Below are 17,557 nucleotides of genomic sequence, written 5' to 3'. Positions count from 1 at the left end.
ATACCGGGACACTTGTCCTCCGGCTTCCGTAAAGAAAATTTTCACCGCTACTGTCAGACGCTTCTACCCAGCATTCGAAATCGGAGTCTCCATCCTCACGGCTCCACACATCTCATGACCGGATGAACAAGGAGATAGCGTATCTGGGTTGCCTTGAACTACAATCCTGCAAACTGATAAAATAGACGGGTGTATGAATGTCCCGAAGGCCCTTGAGCACGCTAGCAAGTAGTAAGCAGTGAATATGGGCGTGACATAAATGGGACGAACAAACACGTCTCATGTCACCAGGGCAGTGCGGCAGGGCAATCATTTCAAGGTCACTTGGAACAGCTAACCTCCATCCACCTTTGGAGGATCTGCTCGGCTAGGAAAAATCGCACATTCCAAGAAGAACCATCGTTGCTCCGATGTTTCTCAAGAATAAAGAAATTTGTCCATCAAATGATCCTAGAAGCCTCTTCACTGTCCAGCCAGTATGATCAGAAGTGGCATTTCCGATGTAAGGACACACAATAAGTTGGTTAACCTCGATGCAACAACCGATGGAGTAAGATTTGTCGTCTGGAAAGATGGCCACTGAAATGAATGCGGATGAGTACAGTCGAACGCTTGATAATTTTACAACAGTGGAGGAAAGGGGCTGAAGTAATGACACGCCTCTTTTAGTACTGCATTTCAGTACCAGGTTTGCTCGAATAAGAAAGCACGACGAAGGAGTAACTGGGTTTTGTGAGGATACTCAAGTGAGATTTCATCCTATCACTGAAGCTAATCTATACTGAAAAGCCGAGAACTACCGCACAGCTGTCTCATCCTTATTGCGAATCATCACGAAGCTTTGAGAGTTTCGAACCCGCGACCTTGTGGCGAGTGGTTGAACTTGCAGTGATGATAAGCTTACGAAACATTCCCAGGCAGGGAACTGCATCTCCTCTTATATTTCCTGGTTAGGTTCCGAATCATCGGTTCCAATGATGAAGACATGTTAACAGACAGGAGGACGTTGCTCCTAACTGAACCTGTCTTATGGGTACCCATTTCCAAGGGCGACGTTAAAACGCGGCTGAACTGCATTTCCAACCAGTACTGCTTCCAGTTTAGTACCGGGGACGTGTCACGTGCAGCGAGCCAGTCAGCACTGGCAACAACTAGGTGCCGTGGAAAATATCGCATCAAAGTTGTTTGCTAATGCTCTTGGGTATACTGCGCCGAACGTTCAGCGGTCTCCAGAAAAAGACGTGATTCTCCGCATAGCGCATGAGGAAAGCGAAACGAATCGGTTTGATTACGGTCATTGATGAAAGCGAAAATATGGGACCAATAGGAAGTATATTCAGAAGGTCTCAGGACTGAATCCACTGAAATCGGTCCAGTGAAGGCAGGCTCAAAGAGAGTCCAATTTAAAGCACACAGAGAGATGGATATTTGAGACGGTGGTCATCGATCAATTAGCTGAGGTGAGCGATTTCTTTGCAAACGTTTCCTCATCCAGTGAGGCGAAAATATCAGGCACCGTTGGGGAACATGCATGTGCACTTTCTTTAATGAACAGACTCAAAGAGGAAAAAACCCACCTTATGCAACCGATTCTCGGCATTCTGTGTTTGTTCCGGATTACGGATCCAATCCATGTCTGAAAACTGCGCTTCCGCCTCAGCTAGTTCCTGTTCCAATATGTGCTTTCGTCTGTGGTAGGCTTCGTGACCGGCTTTCTTGGCGATACTGTATCGCTGCTTCTCGCGTGATTTGTCGGGCTCTGCGATCGTTCCCATTGTCGTAGTTGCAGTTAGCTGATTGAGATAACCCTGATAGATTGCTACGTTCTGATCGATGATGAGACTGTCATCCGATTTCGATGATATCGGAAGTGGGAAGGAAAAGTTGGATTTGGATGGCTGAATTGCCGGACTGGGTGGGGATGTAGTGACAACACCTGAGGGAGATGAAAAGGAAGGGAAGGAAATGAAAAGTATTCAAATATTCAGTTCGCCGTTTTCGCAAAATGGCCCACTGAATATATTTAGAACTAGTTTATGACACAATCGGACTTGAGCGGAAAACGGTCGACATGAATTCGACTCAGTACATACAGACAAGGCCGAACGATTGGTTCAGCTATGTGCTGACCGCGGGCTATTTCTATGCAGTACTCATTTCCGAAATAGCCAAAATCGTTCAGCCACATGGTGTCCTCAAACAATGTGACCGCCCCGAACTAAAATTGATCACATTGCCATCAGTTACCAATGGCGCGGAACGATAACTGACTGCCACTCGTTTTGAAACGTAGTTGTGGATTCCAACCACGCACTCATCCGGATTCGCTTCTCCGCTAGTTCTTTAGGCCCGCATAAGGTGCGGACAGAAGAATTTACAAAAATGGTCTCCTAAAGTATCCTCCAAATTCTCCGATATAAGGTGAGGCGAGATTGCTACCTCTTTGCATAGTACTAGGAGTTTTACCTGCGGCACGGCGTTGCTAGGCCCACTTAACAATTGTGGGACTGCTTACACTTCCGAGAAATATTCCAGCCGGTCAACATAACTTGACGAATCATCAAAAATCAAGTGAAAATTAGAATACGAGATGGGGTCTAATGGACACCGAAAGATAAGATGGAAGAGGCCAGAAAGCCGGGAATGCCCGAATATTATTATGGCTGATCCGTGCGATCGGTTCCCGGGAACTACTGAGACCGAAACTACTAAGAATCAAAATAGGGCTACCATCTTGGATAAAGAACGCTCCGACCTTCGGGCCGAATACTTCGGACAACAGTTATTGTGGCCACCAGCTGCTACTCGTCTGAAGACCACAGCTAACGTAGTACCCTGGACGGTGAACCTAGAACCCCGTACGGCGTCGGAGGTTTTCGACTGTGTATGTTCTTCTAAGCGCTATCGAGTTACTGATATGGATGACGTTCAGCATCATCATTGACAGCATGACATCAGTGTTCAACACCGATGCTTCACTGCCGTACAACCGTGATTTATTTGAAAGCCTTATTGTAAAGAAAAGAGTAAAGGTGGACGGGGAAGGGACTTAGTGATAGCTTACCACAATCATTCCGAGGTGCTTATACCTCCAGACACTCACTCAGGCGATCTGGATAGAAACTGACAACAAGAACGCCACTGACATTCGTTGGTATTCCACTCACACTGTTCAAAGATGACAGTGAAGTCTTCGGTCACCGCTTGTTTGATCTGTTTGCCTGTATCTGGCAAAAGTAGACTGTGTCAGACAACTTGGGAGAGGTGGTGAGTGTCCATTTAAAAAAAAGGGGTTCGCCGTGTGATAACCACATGGTTCTCAGCTTGACACCGACAGTAGCGAGATTGTCGGCGTCGCTTGTGCTTGGTCGCCTTATGGTTGTTCGTGAAACAGTGATTCAAGAGCAGCAACAGATATTTCGGCCTGGTAGGGGTTTCATTGACGAAATCTCCATAGTCAAGTGCTAGAGCAAACGAAAGATTTATTTCTGGATTTCAAAGGCGCAATTGACTCAGCTGATTGGTCTGCTTCCCTTGACACGCCTGCACATCAAGGAATGATCTGGAAGTTTGTGAACATAAAAAGTTCTTTGTATTCTCAGACTTTCTGGCTTGTGAGTGTGTACGGAGAGCTCTCCAAAAACATCTGTATACAAAGATGTCCATCAGGGGCGCCCATTCCTTTCATTCCTATTTAATCTCGTGGTCGATGAAATAATCAGACGAAAACCCCGATGTCCAACTAGCAGCGGACGAAAACCCTGTCCATCCGGAATATGCAGACAACCCCGCACTCGGCTTCGAAGGGGGGAAGGCGCATATCCTTTTGGATGAACTGACCAGTCATCCTGTCCATGGATGTGCACTTTGCACCCACAAAGTGCAAGGTCATGGTCGTGGACATCCAGTCACTGAACACCCAACTTGCAATACAGGAAGAGGCACTAGAGGTTATGCAACATTTTACGTATTCTGGAAGTTGAACTAATTCCGATAGATCATATCAACACACTAACCTGCAAGGCTCAGGTTCCGTTTACTAAGTTGTAACACTTATGGCGTCAAAGTGGTATTTCCCTGAATCTCAGGGGGTGTAGTGGCTCAGTGGTTAGCACGCGAATTTACTGACCGGAAAGTGTGTCGTTCGAACCTCACCTCTGTCTCTCGACTTCCCCTGTCTCGATCTGGGCAGTCTGGCAGTGTCCCAACACTCGTGCTTCCTTCTGGTGGCATGACAGGGTCCTACAGGGTGTTACAGCTAAACGACTTTTTTCAATGGACGTGGGTATCACGCCACAGTTTTAGGATTATAGTTCGTACGACTTGGTCTTGGCGAGTCTGCAACGAGGCATTCAGGAAGCTAGTGTTCGGTTGTGCAGTGGAGGGCGCCATTGAAGAATGTGTCCAGCACCAAAAGCTGCGTTGAGAAGGCCATGTATTGCGTACGGCGAATCATCGTTTACCGAAGAGACTGATGTTTTACGTGCCCAATTAAGGATGGCGAGAGCAAAGACGTGGCCAATCCCTGACTTAGCAGAGGGGTATAAAAGAGATTGCGAAACGATTGGGTGCCGCCGGGGTCACTTAACTTCGAGGGTAGGCACTTCGTGATCGCCCCTGCACCTGGTTGGAGATGTCGCAAAATATGGCGGCTAATCGACGTCAGTGGTGTCCTTGTTGTCCATTTCTACCCAGATTGCCTGAATGAATATCTGTAGTAAGTCAGCACTAAGTCTCTTCTCAATCCACTTTTATGCTTCTGTTCACAATAAAACCTTCAAGTAAATCATGGTTGTGCGGCGGCGAAACACCAGCGTTGAACACTGATGTCAGGCTGTCGATGATGATGATAAAAGAGCTAACGGTTGTTCAGACAACAGAGGAACAGGGGGAAGCGCACATCCGAGTTAACCCCGACCAAGTCTGAATGTAGCCCTCACAGGGTGGAGTATAGCAAAATGCGCATGCACAGGCCGGTCAAAGGCAAACACGCTTATGTCAACAAGGGCCTAGGGAGAAAGACGAAGGGCGTGACACGTAAGACAATATTAACGGCGGAACGATAGCTCCAGAATACATATTGATAGCCGCTCAAGGAAGCGTTGTCTTTAAGATCGTCGGGCTACTTGGTCAAAACTACTTCAGCAACCTTATTCGTGGTCCGGAATGCGGATTGTGTCATCCTCCAACAGAAAGAAACTTCCAGCATTCTGTCGCAGGGTTGTATCCCATCTTTCGAGGCAGTGTGGAAGGTACGTTACTCCACGTAAGCGTGTTGGTTAGGGGGCGAGATGGCCCAAGTGGCCCAAGAGCGCGAATTTACTGACCGGAAGGTCCGTGGTTCGAATCCGACCTCCGCCACTCGACTTCCCTTGTCTAGGCTTGGGCAACCTGGCAGTATCCCAGCCCTCGTGCTTCCCTCGGGTAGCATGGCAGCTAGGAACCGGAAGGGTGCTACAGCTGAACGCTGAACGTTGGTTTGCCTCGTAAACAACCCGGGCGTATTGTATTGCTTTTAAAAAAAACATGGGATTGTACTGCACTATATGGACGGCGGTGCTGCCACATCATAACACAGCAGGCAAACTGCGAGTCTTTCTACCCTTAACCACCTGTCCTTAGACGGCAACGATTTCAACCAGGAAAAGAAAACAAACCTTCCTCTCCTCGACAAAACACTGCTATGTTGTGTTTCAACAATGCAGCGAACAAATGAAAATATGAGCGGACTGTAACGACATTCTATCCCGATTCCTAGTACAGCAGGATGGTAAGAAGACGAAACCCTGAGCACAACTTAAAAGCTCCGAACAACAGGCGATCTATAGAAAAGTGACGGTGAACATATATATCCTTAGTTTAACCTTGAACATGCCTGAAGTTCTTTAGTACACATAAGGATATGGAGTTTGGGAGGGTATTGATATCCCCAACATACTACTATGGTTTGAAGGAACTCCCATATGGCGTCCTTTTTGACACCAAGGCGGCGTCAACTAGCCTCTGAATTAGGAAATGAGTGACTAAGTACAAAGCACAACTGCCTTTTTTGCAGCTGACGAAGTCTTCGAGGTGATGGATCGAACGCGAATTTCCAGTCCAGCGTTACATTTAACGTCCATGGTCCCCCTGTATGAGGTGAATCATTCCTTGTCTTGTCTGTGTTTGAACCCAGTACAAATAGGTGTGAATTGCAAACAACGTTACTCACAGCGCAAAAACAGTACATAACAATGATATTTCGTTGCCGTAGTTGTGCAAATTGCATGAAAGCCTTTTTGCGGGAAGAAGGACTTAACTGACTATGAGCACTCTGAAGGGTGCACACTTCCGGACAAGCTGGACAGAAACCGACATCTGTGCCACCGGCAGGCATTAAGGGCCATGTCTCCCAGCGCTTATATCTGAGCACAGGATCACACGAACATTATTCTGGAAGGCGAGTTACAATGACACTGTAAAGAGCATTTTTAATCGTCTTCATAACATTCTGTCGATGGTTACACACACTCCGGCCACTGGAATGGTCTACAAGGCTGTGTATTAATTGTTGTGCCAAAAAGAACAAAGAAAAAAATTTCATTTGTCCATTTAGATTATCATCCATGCTTGCCGCAACAAAGCATGCGACGAGCATAGGCACTGGGCAATAGACACTGTTAATATGCATCCGACAGAAAGCTCAGTTTGCAGTATTCCGTGAAACAAGTGAACAAGTATGAACATCAGCTCGGAAAGTGATACTCTTTGTTGACTATATTTTGCAGCGCTCTCTGGATTAAGAATACGACCAAGAAACTGGATAAGAACGATAAAAACATGCGCATGTGCAAATGGTGTTGCTGTTTTACTGTCAAACAAGCGAAAATAGATTCGTGAGATCGGACGACTGCTAAGGATCCTCAATGAGAAAAAGAAGCAGTGTTTCCCGAAGGGTGTTGTTTAAACTTCGTTTTCATTTAAGGTAAGAATTCCATGGGGAGGCCGCTAGAGTACTTTCTAAGTTGCGTACTTTGCAAGCTAAATACCTAGGAATAGCGCACATATACTACTTTGATACCATAAATAGCCCTTTGAAAATTTCGTATGGGTTCAAAAGTCCCTACGAACTAGCACGCAACGCTTCGAAATATGTCTAAGAACGAGGCTTTGGGCATAGAACGAGCAACAGGCATTGGGAAACATTATGGTACTCCCACACTATTTAGGAAGACTAAAAATTTCCCCTCCACGGCAGCTTCTTCTGGTGAGGGAGAACTAACTGATAAGTACTAGGGAAAGAACCGGTGATATGAAATATTATCCGTATCCAGCTGATATGAAGAGCTTAGGTGAGCGCATGATAAAACTTCCCAAATCGTCGAAAGTGAATATGAATATTTAATACTCACGCATACCTTGAACATTCACATTCACAGGATAGCTGTCCCACGACCTAATTAATGTAGTGCGACAAAACAAGACTGTCGCAACCATATTTATAAAAAGTCACGAAAGTACTTGCAAGGTTACTCCAGAGCCACCGTGACGTGATAAGATAGCGTAACAGAGGTTGACCAATATCATGATCAATCAAAATCTCTTCTGTTGATCCGTCGTTTCACTACCCGTCTATTCTAGGTGCCTGTGTCACGACACAAGAGGCTATAAGCTCAGTGTCGTGTCCGCCACCTAAACATCCATCCCTGTCAAATTAGCAAGCATCCGCCCTGAGTATCCCATTGAAACTACCTGTCGAAACTATAGCACAGAGACGAAGCACGAAGAAGCAAGTCGACTTCCTTTTACGCACGATGGTACACCTATGTGATGCACGGATGATCAGCGCAAATCTTTCGCTCCCGTATATTGTCGCTCGATAGAGGACAGTCAGAAAATTAAACTGCCGTGATGTTGTTGTCGGACCTTCCGGTCAGTAAATTCGCGCTAACCACTTGGTCCATCTCGCCCTTCCATAGACTGCTTTAAGCCTGCCGCAGCGTCTGACGGATTGCAGGGGCCACCAAAGCTCATCACTGATGGCAACTGTGCACAAAAGCGCACACGATGTCTAATTTAAACGTCATTACTCACCTTTTCCCTTTTTAATCGCACAGCAAACAGCCAGAACTCCCAAGTAGTGGGTATGAAGGTATGAATCCGGCTTGATACATGGTTTGATGTACTCCACTTGTCGCAACCGCATACAGTGTTCCGACACCAAATGCTTCCAGTATTCAGACTTTCTACAAGTTGCATTGCTACTCCCACCAAACTCCTTCAACTGGCACCCTCGGGGAACATTTAGTGGAGGCTTTTGGGCTACAAAGAAGCGAAGACGTTTCAAGACGAAACAGAAACTGGCATACCTGAACAAATCCAAGGTTGTATGCGGTAAACTGACGATTCTTCCAAGGAACAGCTAGAGTTCTGTTGATGACACCATCCTCTGAGTAGGATATCAACAACAGGAGAGAAGGAAGCGTTCGTGATGTTAGCGTCCGGATACACTCGACGACAGAAGTTAACAATGTCACTTTTTGTATTCAAACAGTCCGTAAACTGATCCAGTTCCCATCCGTTTGCGGTAAGGTAAAGCGCCGGTCTACCGCAGTAAAAAGCCACGGCCTTCGGAACCTCTTTAAAACTACAGGCGAAAAACTACACTATTAAAGGGTGTTAAATCAAAAAGACTTGCCTGTGACAGTAAAAGTATTACTGACAGCGTGAACTCTAGAGATGGGCGAATCATTCTGGAAACCGGTTTACACCGAGTGGACCCAATTTAACAGCAAGGATCACCCTAGGAGGAAGCCATTTGCGAAGAATGAGATCATGCTGAAAGCAGATGAAACTTATAGAAAGACCACTGCGACAACGACCCAAATGGCGATTGACTTCAGAAGCCAAACGACGATTACGATCAAAGGAGGAAATAATGGTTCGGTGAACCAAAACACACGAAAAATGTAAGCGACCGGAGTGAACCCCGCAGGGTGCAAGTGGAAGAACAGAGCAGTACCACAAAAACGTGTGGACGGCAGCTTCATGAGCTGATTAGGGTAATCTACAGAAACAAGTTAGCGGAAGGGTACACGAAAGAATTCTCCCATTGGCCTCCTTCAGTGTGAGGGCTACTCTTTTCCCGTGACGGCCCATTTTTGTAGGATTGCATACAATTAACGCGACGCGTGCGCAACACCTGCAAGTTGACAGAGTCAACTACCTTCCCGAAACACTCCGCATTTCTGCCAAGCAGAAATGTGACGCGTCTAAACATGATGCTTTTGTGAAGGAATGATACTAACCCCAAGTCAATAAAAGCTTTTGCAACACAAACTGTCACTTCCGAACGCAGCGACTGTATCCGAATAGCTTGCGAAAAATGGACCAATTTCGGATGGACCCACGGTTGTCCGCATAAGGAGTCTGGCAAAACCCTGGTCTCAAACCTCCAATGTACGGCACATAAATGAATCTTGGCAAGTCACCATGAACAAACGCAGGACAGGACAATGGTCATTGCGGGACGTATCCACGGGTGTGCTGGACATGTTGGATCATTGTCGTTCAGCTATTGCACCCAGTCGGTGCCTAACTCAAATGATACCTGAAGGAGGCTGGATAGCTAGTCTCTATTCTAAAGACGTAAGAGCTAGGACTCAGTAAGCGGCCATCAGAAAACGGTGAACTTGCTTGGTCTGATTACCTCATGGACCAGATTCCTTCAATCAAAGACCGAGTAAAAGCCCATAGGTCGACCTCAGTTCAACCTAGGCAATCTCACGCATATACACGAAATCGACATTACATTTCCATTCAGTCCTACAACATTCTCGCTATCAGTTGACCAGGGTGCTTTCAGTCGGAGTGCTCTGTTGATACAGAACATGAATCAATTTTCTGAGTACTTTGCCGGTCACTTACGTACACGCCAAACGTTTGTCAGGTTGAAAACGTTCCTTAAGGCCTTCCTCACAATCCAAAACACAAAACTCTCATACTGAACCATTCAGAATACCTGTGCTCAGTGTGACGTCAATCCTGAAGACCGACTAAAAACGACTTGTCCAGATCAATAATGTCTAAGCAGTAGTAGTAGAAATTCAAGAGATAATCACCGCACAATCTAGGCCCTCCGACCACTCCGACAATCTGTAGCTACACCTTGCGCCCGTCTGTGAGCCTCTAAACAATGACATGCGGATAGGCAGGTTTTGGAAACGCACTCAGTTCCACTTCGGAATCCGCCTTCGCTAACTGGATCTGAATAAATCCCAGACTGCGTGCTGTAATAAATAATGAAAACAACCCTTCAACTGACACCTTTTAGGTGCATAGCTGTCATGACACCAAAAGGAAGTACAGGGGCAGCGATACCCACAGGTTGTTCAAGCCTGGTATTCGAGATGCCGGGAGCTGGAATAAGACCACGGTTAGAAAGCTCGCACCTTTACCACAGAGCTACCTCGAGCTCATTGTGAGCAGTGAGACGCACCGGTGCGTTCAGGACTTTCAGCATAAACCTGGATCGAAAGTATGTTTTCGACTCTCTTTACGCCCAAGTCGACGTCAGTTCCGACACCATGAAGGAGTAACTTCAATTCCAGCTGAACGAGATTACTCACAAAGCCACTGACACGAAGGTCGTATTACTGGTCACGAATATGAATGCTCAGTGCAGCCCGCATCACTTTCTGATAGCTTTTGTTAGCGTCACCTAAGTCATTGCAGCCAGTTCCCGACGGCGACGATATGTGAGGATTCTATTGGAACACATAAGTCATCCTTGAGCGAGCTTCGGTCCGCGTATGAATCATTGTTCGCTCCGAAGGACTCAGCGCACAACGCAACAAGCGAGCTTATCCAGATCACATAACGCAACCACAAGTACTGAACAAGCACTATGTTGAACTCGCTTTTGCAGCGAACTCTCCCGAAAAAAACATAAACCACAGATCACAAGTCCAAGTTACCACACAGAGTCTCACTGGTCGACAGTGGGGTGCTCACTGAACACCCCTCAGTTACGCTTTTCGGAGTAGGCCCAAACTTTGCATTGACGACAAACGGATCTGTTCGTCCATTACGACAGGAAGTGAGGGCTACACAGTAACAGCGACAACTGTGATTCAATACCGCCACTGACTGCGTGGTGTATCCATTTCTGTAAGGGTCATTGACCATTAGTTTGTCTCGCCTCAGGGCCTCCAACTGGAGAGGTGGCAGTTAGTGGACCGCAGCCTCTGCCTCAAAACTCCAACATTTTCTTATTCTACTTTGTGTTTCTTGTCCGGTGCACGTTCTGCCATTACTAGGTCTTTCAGTGACGTTTCTCAGAAGCCTGTTGATTTTTCTTCTGTGCCCTCCGATTCTGGTGTAAAGTTCCCTGATCGTTTGTCCTGTACAGACCTTAGTGCAGTCACTGAATTCAATTTTTCTACATAATCCCTAGTTCTGTTCGCCGGGGGTGATCCTTCAAATGCACCAGTACAGAGAGTATCCCCTTCTGGAAAGTTACCCTTATGTTAGTCACGCTTAAAATCCTTCGAAGGACTTCTGATGTCCTCGGTTTATTGGAAAGTATCAGTAATCCCAACCCATTTCTTGTTGCCTAGTCAAACTAGCTGGATAACTAAAAGGGGGTGAGATGGCTCGGCGGCTACCGCTCGAGCTTACTGGACGGAAGGTCCGTGGTTCGAACCCGACCCTTGCCTCTCGACCTTTCATGTCTAGGCTCGGGTAACTTGGTAGTTTCCCAACCATCAAGCTTCCTTGGGGGGCATGGCAGTTAGGCACCGAAAGGTTGCTACAGATAGACAGTTTTCCATCTTTCCTGGATGACTGATGCCCCAGAATGTCTTTACTTCAAGTTGGGCCGCTATCTGAACTTCTGTGCACAGGGCTCTTGCATGGCTAAACACTGATGAGGTGATACCAACGAATACAGACAGACGAGTGGTTTTAAATTATCTCGATATCAGTAGGTTTCTCCCACACCGTGATCTTTAGTTTTCCCTCGACCTTATACATCATGCAGTCTAGGAGGGCTGAATCTATCTCCATACAAAATATGATGTGTGGATTCAGGTCATTCAGGTAGTTGTCCAGTTCAAGATAGCCCAGTGGTTAAGGAACAAGCTCACGAACCGGAAGGTACGTGGCTCGAACACGATCTCAACATCTCGACTGCTCCTGACTAGGTTTTGGCAACCTGGAAGTATCCCAACCTTGATACTTCCTTCCGTTGGTATGGCAGCTAGGCACTGAAAACGTGCTACAAAAGAGAGTTGTAAAAGTTACCGACCTTGCCCCATTTCATCATGACGAGTGTGATTTACATAACACCAGAACATCTTGAGCGGGTAGGAGAATCCACCTAAGGCTTGCTGCTAGAAATCTTCCTTGAAGATATTTTCCAAAACCGCAGATATTGGAGATCCTATTGCTAATTCTTGTTCTTGAGTATACACAGGTTTTTCACCCACAGTGGCTACGTCCCTGGTTCATAAAGCGAGAGAGGTTGGGCCGCAGCATTATACACTGTACCTTTGAGAGTCAACCAAATGTCACTTCGGCTCCAAAAATGTCGGAGGTTGGCAAACGCTGCCTTGGCCTTTCCAGTTAGGGAAGCGATTAGGCCTCGCCAACCCATCATGACTTATGTACCTGCACACAGACTAATTTATCTACCAACGGCATATCTGCAAGCGTGTGGTCTAGGTTTGGTCCCACCCAGTCTTGTAGTAATACCTTAAGCATCATCGTCGACTGTAAAGAGAGCCGCGTACTTGTTGTGTAGTGGTTATAGCCCCTATAGTTTCGTTCGCTGGTGATTTTGGGAAGTGGAATAAGTAGCTACGTATTGGAGGCGGTAAACGGTATAATTGCTGTCTTAATTTAGGGGTGTCAGCGTACTTTTCAAAAGGGAAATCTGGGTGCGGGGCTATGTATTTAACGCAACAGGCTGGATGCATGAGCTCCGTTGAGCGCGCGGGTGGGTCACATTTGATGATGTTTCTAAACATTTAAGTCCAGCCTCGGGTCATCATCATCACCATCATCATCATCATCGTCATCATGATCATCATCATCATCATCGACAGCACGACATCAGTGTTCAACACCGATGCTTCACTGTCGTTCTCCATCTAAGGAGACGGCAATGGCCAGCACAGCTGACTTCATCGTTTTCTCTAATATTTGGTTGCCAAGCCAGTGTTTGACATCCCTTGGTTTATACACCGCGTCAATCGGCTCATCCGCAAGCAATAGGTTGGAGTTCTAGTCCACTCAGCATTGCAACAGCAATTTACACTTCGTAGGTGTAAAGCGCACGCCAAACCGTGAGGCAGAATTATTTAGTTTACTTCTTTCATTACGATAGTATCAAATCCAAGAAGAGCTATGTTGCCTGCACACTCGACATCTGGTAGTATTTCGACAGGGAGTGTCATCATCATCATCATTGTCAGCTGTGAGAACCGCGTACTTGTCGTAGTGGTTGTAGCTACCACAGTTTTGTTCACCAATGATTAGGGGAGGTGGGATAGACAGCTGCGCATTGGAGGCGACCTGATAAATTCGTGCATAAATACGGCACTGTCAGTGGAATGTCAAGTGGAGGAATCATCATTCACAACCACTGATGTGGCCCGTCTCGGGCTTCCCATCCAAGAAGACGCCAAATGACCAGCGCAGCTGAGTTTGCTGGTAATGGCTTTTATATTTCGCTGCTAAGTTATTGTTTGGCCGTTTCTGGTTCGTTTCCACCCCTCACGTGCTTATGCGAAAAGGACCCTTCGAGGCATTCGGTCGACTGGCATACGCAGCACATGGCCAAGCCAGCGCAACCTATGCAGTGTGATCAGTTCATCTGTCGAGGGTGTTATTTCTTTCGAATACCGTGCAACGTACTTCAGCGTTGCTGATCCGGTGTTCCCACCAGACTCGGGCAATGCTCTGAAGACGTCGATGGTCAAACACTGAAATTCTTTGGGTGTCCTCAGAGCGCAACGGCTGGGTTTCTGATCCATGTAGTAGTATGGAGCGAACCGCAGCAATGTAAACTCGATCCTTGACGGATAAGCTGGTGTCACGCCTATGTCACAGGTGACAGTTAACAAAAGTTGTTCTGGCTTTCCCAATCCGGATGGAAATATTATCTTTCGCGAGACCACCGAGACTGACACAGCTGCCCAGGTAAACAAATTTGTCTACTACCTCAATCGGTTCATCCACAAGCATGAGGCTAGGGTACGAGGCGCAATTATCCAGATAATTTAATATTGTTTGAATTACCGCGGGGTAGTTAGTCATAATCATATCAGTGACGAGGTTGAAGAGGAAAGGCTGAAGGGGCAAACTTGTCTGACGCCACTTGACGCATGAACTTAGGCGAGAAATTTCCGCAGATATTCACACGTCCGCTTGAGTATGGCTACAGCACCTTAAAGAGCGTCAAGCATTGTGGGAGATATCTACAAATGGTATCGTTCAGCTGTAACACCCTTCCGGTGGCCAGCTGCCGTGCCACCCGAAGGAAGCACGAGGGATGGACTGGCCAGGTTACCCAAGCCTGGACACGTAAATTGGAGAGAGGTCAGCTTCGAACCACGGACCTTCAGGCCAGTAGATTTGCTCCCTAATCATTGAGCCATCTCGCTCACTCGTAGACACTGACAGTGTGCCTGTCAAAGTCAGCTTTCAAGTCAAAAAAGGCTATCAATGTTGTCTGCATTAAGCCGTGTCGCTGTCGGGACGTGAGTGTTATCGATTCAGTGATGAACCCGGCTCGGTTTTCACGAATCTGTTTCTCCCCGTGTTGAGTCAATCTCCGAGGAAAAAGACCAGAAAGCACCTTCGGTACTAGTTACCAGGTTTCACAAAACGTCAGCGTACCATTTTGAAGATAGGAATAACTGTCGAAATGCCCCATTCTGTAGACCATTCCTATTCACCCCATATCGCACCAGTGAGTTTTTCAAATAGGCCACCAGGGGGTTCTTCGCTTTCTTTGAAGAAAGCTGGATGCAGAACGCCAGGCCCTTGGGGATTTAACACGATCAAGCGGGGATATTTTGTAGTTTACTTCCTCTATTGACGGGAGGGTAAGGTTTACATTGCATTCGCCTGCATGCAGTATTTCAATAGAATGTGCTACAGAAGGCCAGGACAAGTGTTCGACCCACCCTTCCAGTCGATGTCTTTCAAGGGAAATTAATAAGCCACTTTTCAACTTATCGTGTAAATGACTGTTGCTCTCCTATGGTCAATCCATCGCCTCAACTGGTGTAGGCCACGGCTGCTTCCGGTAACAAAGGCTTCCTCCGTCTCCTGCACTTTTGATGTACACCAAAGCTTTCGATCTTTCCTTAAGCTCTTCACTATTTGGCACCTGAAGGATTCTCATGCACCGTCGTGCCCGTTGCTTTCATTTGTTGATTTAGCGGCATTGATCAATACTAGCGGTCTGGATGAGCACTCGATGACCACTCGCCCGTATACGGCGAGTCATAGAGACAGCACTGAGAGCCACTAGCATAACATGCTCTGGCTGGACCTCAAACGGAGCAGTTGATCCGTTTTCCTCAACAATATGGGGGGTCGTGTCCAGAGGCGTCTGTAGACAAAACTCACTCAGTCTGGTTGGCAGGAACTGGCATTTATCCGCCGGATTTGGTTTCTATGCCGGATACGCCTGCAGGGGTCGGGTTTAATTTCGTTAAACAGTTTGCGGCACCGGTGGGGGTTGTACTGAAGTCAACTTGGGGTGCCCATCACTGCAGCCGCGAAACGACACTACCTGGCCATCTGTAAAGGATCGGGCGTCTGTGCCACGATGCCAGTTAAACTGGATCTGCATTCTCGTGTTACGGTGACTCAGTTACCTTTTCTGTGGTCGGATAGTGTCATGTGTTGTTCGAAGTTTACCTCGGAGCATACTTCTGTTGGCGACACTCCATCAGGCGAATGTGGGTTTAGTGTCGTTCGATATGCTAGCAGGTCATTGTAAAATCGCCTACGTCGGCCCATCTCCTCCAGGTTTCTGAATTCCACTTTCAGGGTGTCAACGAAGCGCTCTGCCATGCCGTTCGACTACGGATGAAACGGCGGTTAGTGGACATGGATACTCCAGACAAAACTCCGCGAACGCCACTGACGTAAATTGACGACTGTTTTCGGTTAGTCTTTGATATTTGAGTTCAAGGACTGTATTGACGGTTGTGAAGCTGTTTACTGGGACAATTTCCGGCCATATGATGCAGGCATCGATCACGGCCAAAAAATATTGCCCACCAACTGGACCTGCATACTTGATGCGAAGACGAGACCACGACACAGCTGGTTACGGCCACGATCATATGTAGGCTTTAACGGATGCTTTACCACTGCGCGGGCACTATTTGGATACTTGCTTAATTTGGGATTACCTCGGAGGCTGGAAGAGGTAATCCCAAGCAAGGGCCTCCACCCTCTTTGCTCTCGGATACCGTTCATGAAACTAATTCAAGACGGATGGTAGACAACGCGTTCTGAAAATAAGGCATCCATCGGCTGGTGATAATGCATCATGCATTGTTTAAATTAAGTTCTCAATTCGTCTTCTGAGCAGATACGAGACGAGTGATTGCAGTGGTAGTTGATGAACTGCTGCAGTAGAAGGCCATGGTCGGTAGCATTGGGAACTATGTCGGCAGCCGCTCGGAGGTGCAAAGCGTTCCAGTTCCAAGGCAATTGTTGCAATAAGTGTTCTCTGTTTCTGGCCTACTTGAATCGATGAGACGCGACATATCTGAGGACCAGCACTTGAACTTGAAGCCGTGTCCCAGAAGCTGATTGAACCATCGTTGAAGGCGGTTGGTGGTAAATACGGGGATCCCCTACTTCGAGCCCAGCACAGTAAAAGGCGGCTTATTACCATCACAAGCTACATTCGGCAAGCACAATCAACTTTAAATGTCTCCGTAACCAAGTTGGACCGCGTTTGTTAGCTGCACGGTGTTACCTTGGTGGTTGCAGCATCTGGGATCGATACAAAACCTTTAAGTGGCCACTCCGACCAAATCTATGACATTTATCACACTTAAACCGACACTAATGGGCAACATTGCACTAACAGCAACGCCAGCATCTTGTGAAAGGTTTGCTCTATTTTGAACCGGGCTTATTCTCGGAATCATTTATAAAGCTGCCATTTATTGCGTGGACAAAGTTGCTTGAAGTGGCAGGTGATTGACTGATCACACCTGTATCGTTCTTCAGGCTGATGAGGCGTTGACATTCAGTGGAGAGGACCTGCAGTCATTTAAACATCCCGTTCATTTCTGTGAAGCAGCCTTCAGTAAACTACAACGGGATGCAAAATCAGGCATTCAAGTGGGTTCATCGCCACTGAACTGAGACGCGCCTTGAACCTTCAAAGTTGTTAGGCGGAATTCCACACGAACCCGCTTCACCGCTCACAGTCAGGTGCTGCTACGGCCGAGAAGCCGATCCCACATAAGATTGGCCAAAAATCCGGGACACTTGCCGGTCAAGCATCATAGAGAGATCTGATTGGTCAAAAGTCTGGACC

General features: G+C 47.0%; 2 protein-coding genes across 2 annotated transcripts in view; one reads left to right on the top strand and one right to left on the bottom strand.

Moving 5' to 3' along the window:
- Positions 1–15,922, bottom strand: part of T265_04117 (hypothetical protein) — a gene marked incomplete at both ends in the record, with an annotated part of 34,018 nt that extends 18,096 nt beyond the window's left edge. Inside the window, 5 exons of the mRNA XM_009168775.1 lie at positions 1,578–1,936; positions 8,074–8,301; positions 8,349–8,640; positions 13,897–14,080; positions 15,870–15,922. Of these exons, the coding sequence (XP_009167039.1) occupies positions 1,578–1,936; positions 8,074–8,301; positions 8,349–8,640; positions 13,897–14,080; positions 15,870–15,922 (1,116 nt within the window). The remainder of the gene's footprint in view (positions 1–1,577; positions 1,937–8,073; positions 8,302–8,348; positions 8,641–13,896; positions 14,081–15,869) is intronic.
- A 1,490-nt stretch (positions 15,923–17,412) lies between these two features.
- Positions 17,413–17,557, top strand: part of T265_13419 (hypothetical protein) — a gene marked incomplete at both ends in the record, with an annotated part of 3,960 nt that continues 3,815 nt past the window's right edge. Inside the window, one exon of the mRNA XM_009168804.1 lies at positions 17,413–17,514. Coding sequence (XP_009167068.1) covers positions 17,413–17,514 — 102 coding nt within the window. The remainder of the gene's footprint in view (positions 17,515–17,557) is intronic.

This window comes from Opisthorchis viverrini (assembly GCF_000715545.1).
Source record: "Opisthorchis viverrini unplaced genomic scaffold opera_v5_65, whole genome shotgun sequence".
NCBI lineage: Eukaryota > Metazoa > Platyhelminthes > Trematoda > Opisthorchiida > Opisthorchiidae > Opisthorchis > Opisthorchis viverrini.
This window is presented reverse-complemented; position numbering and strand designations above follow the sequence as displayed.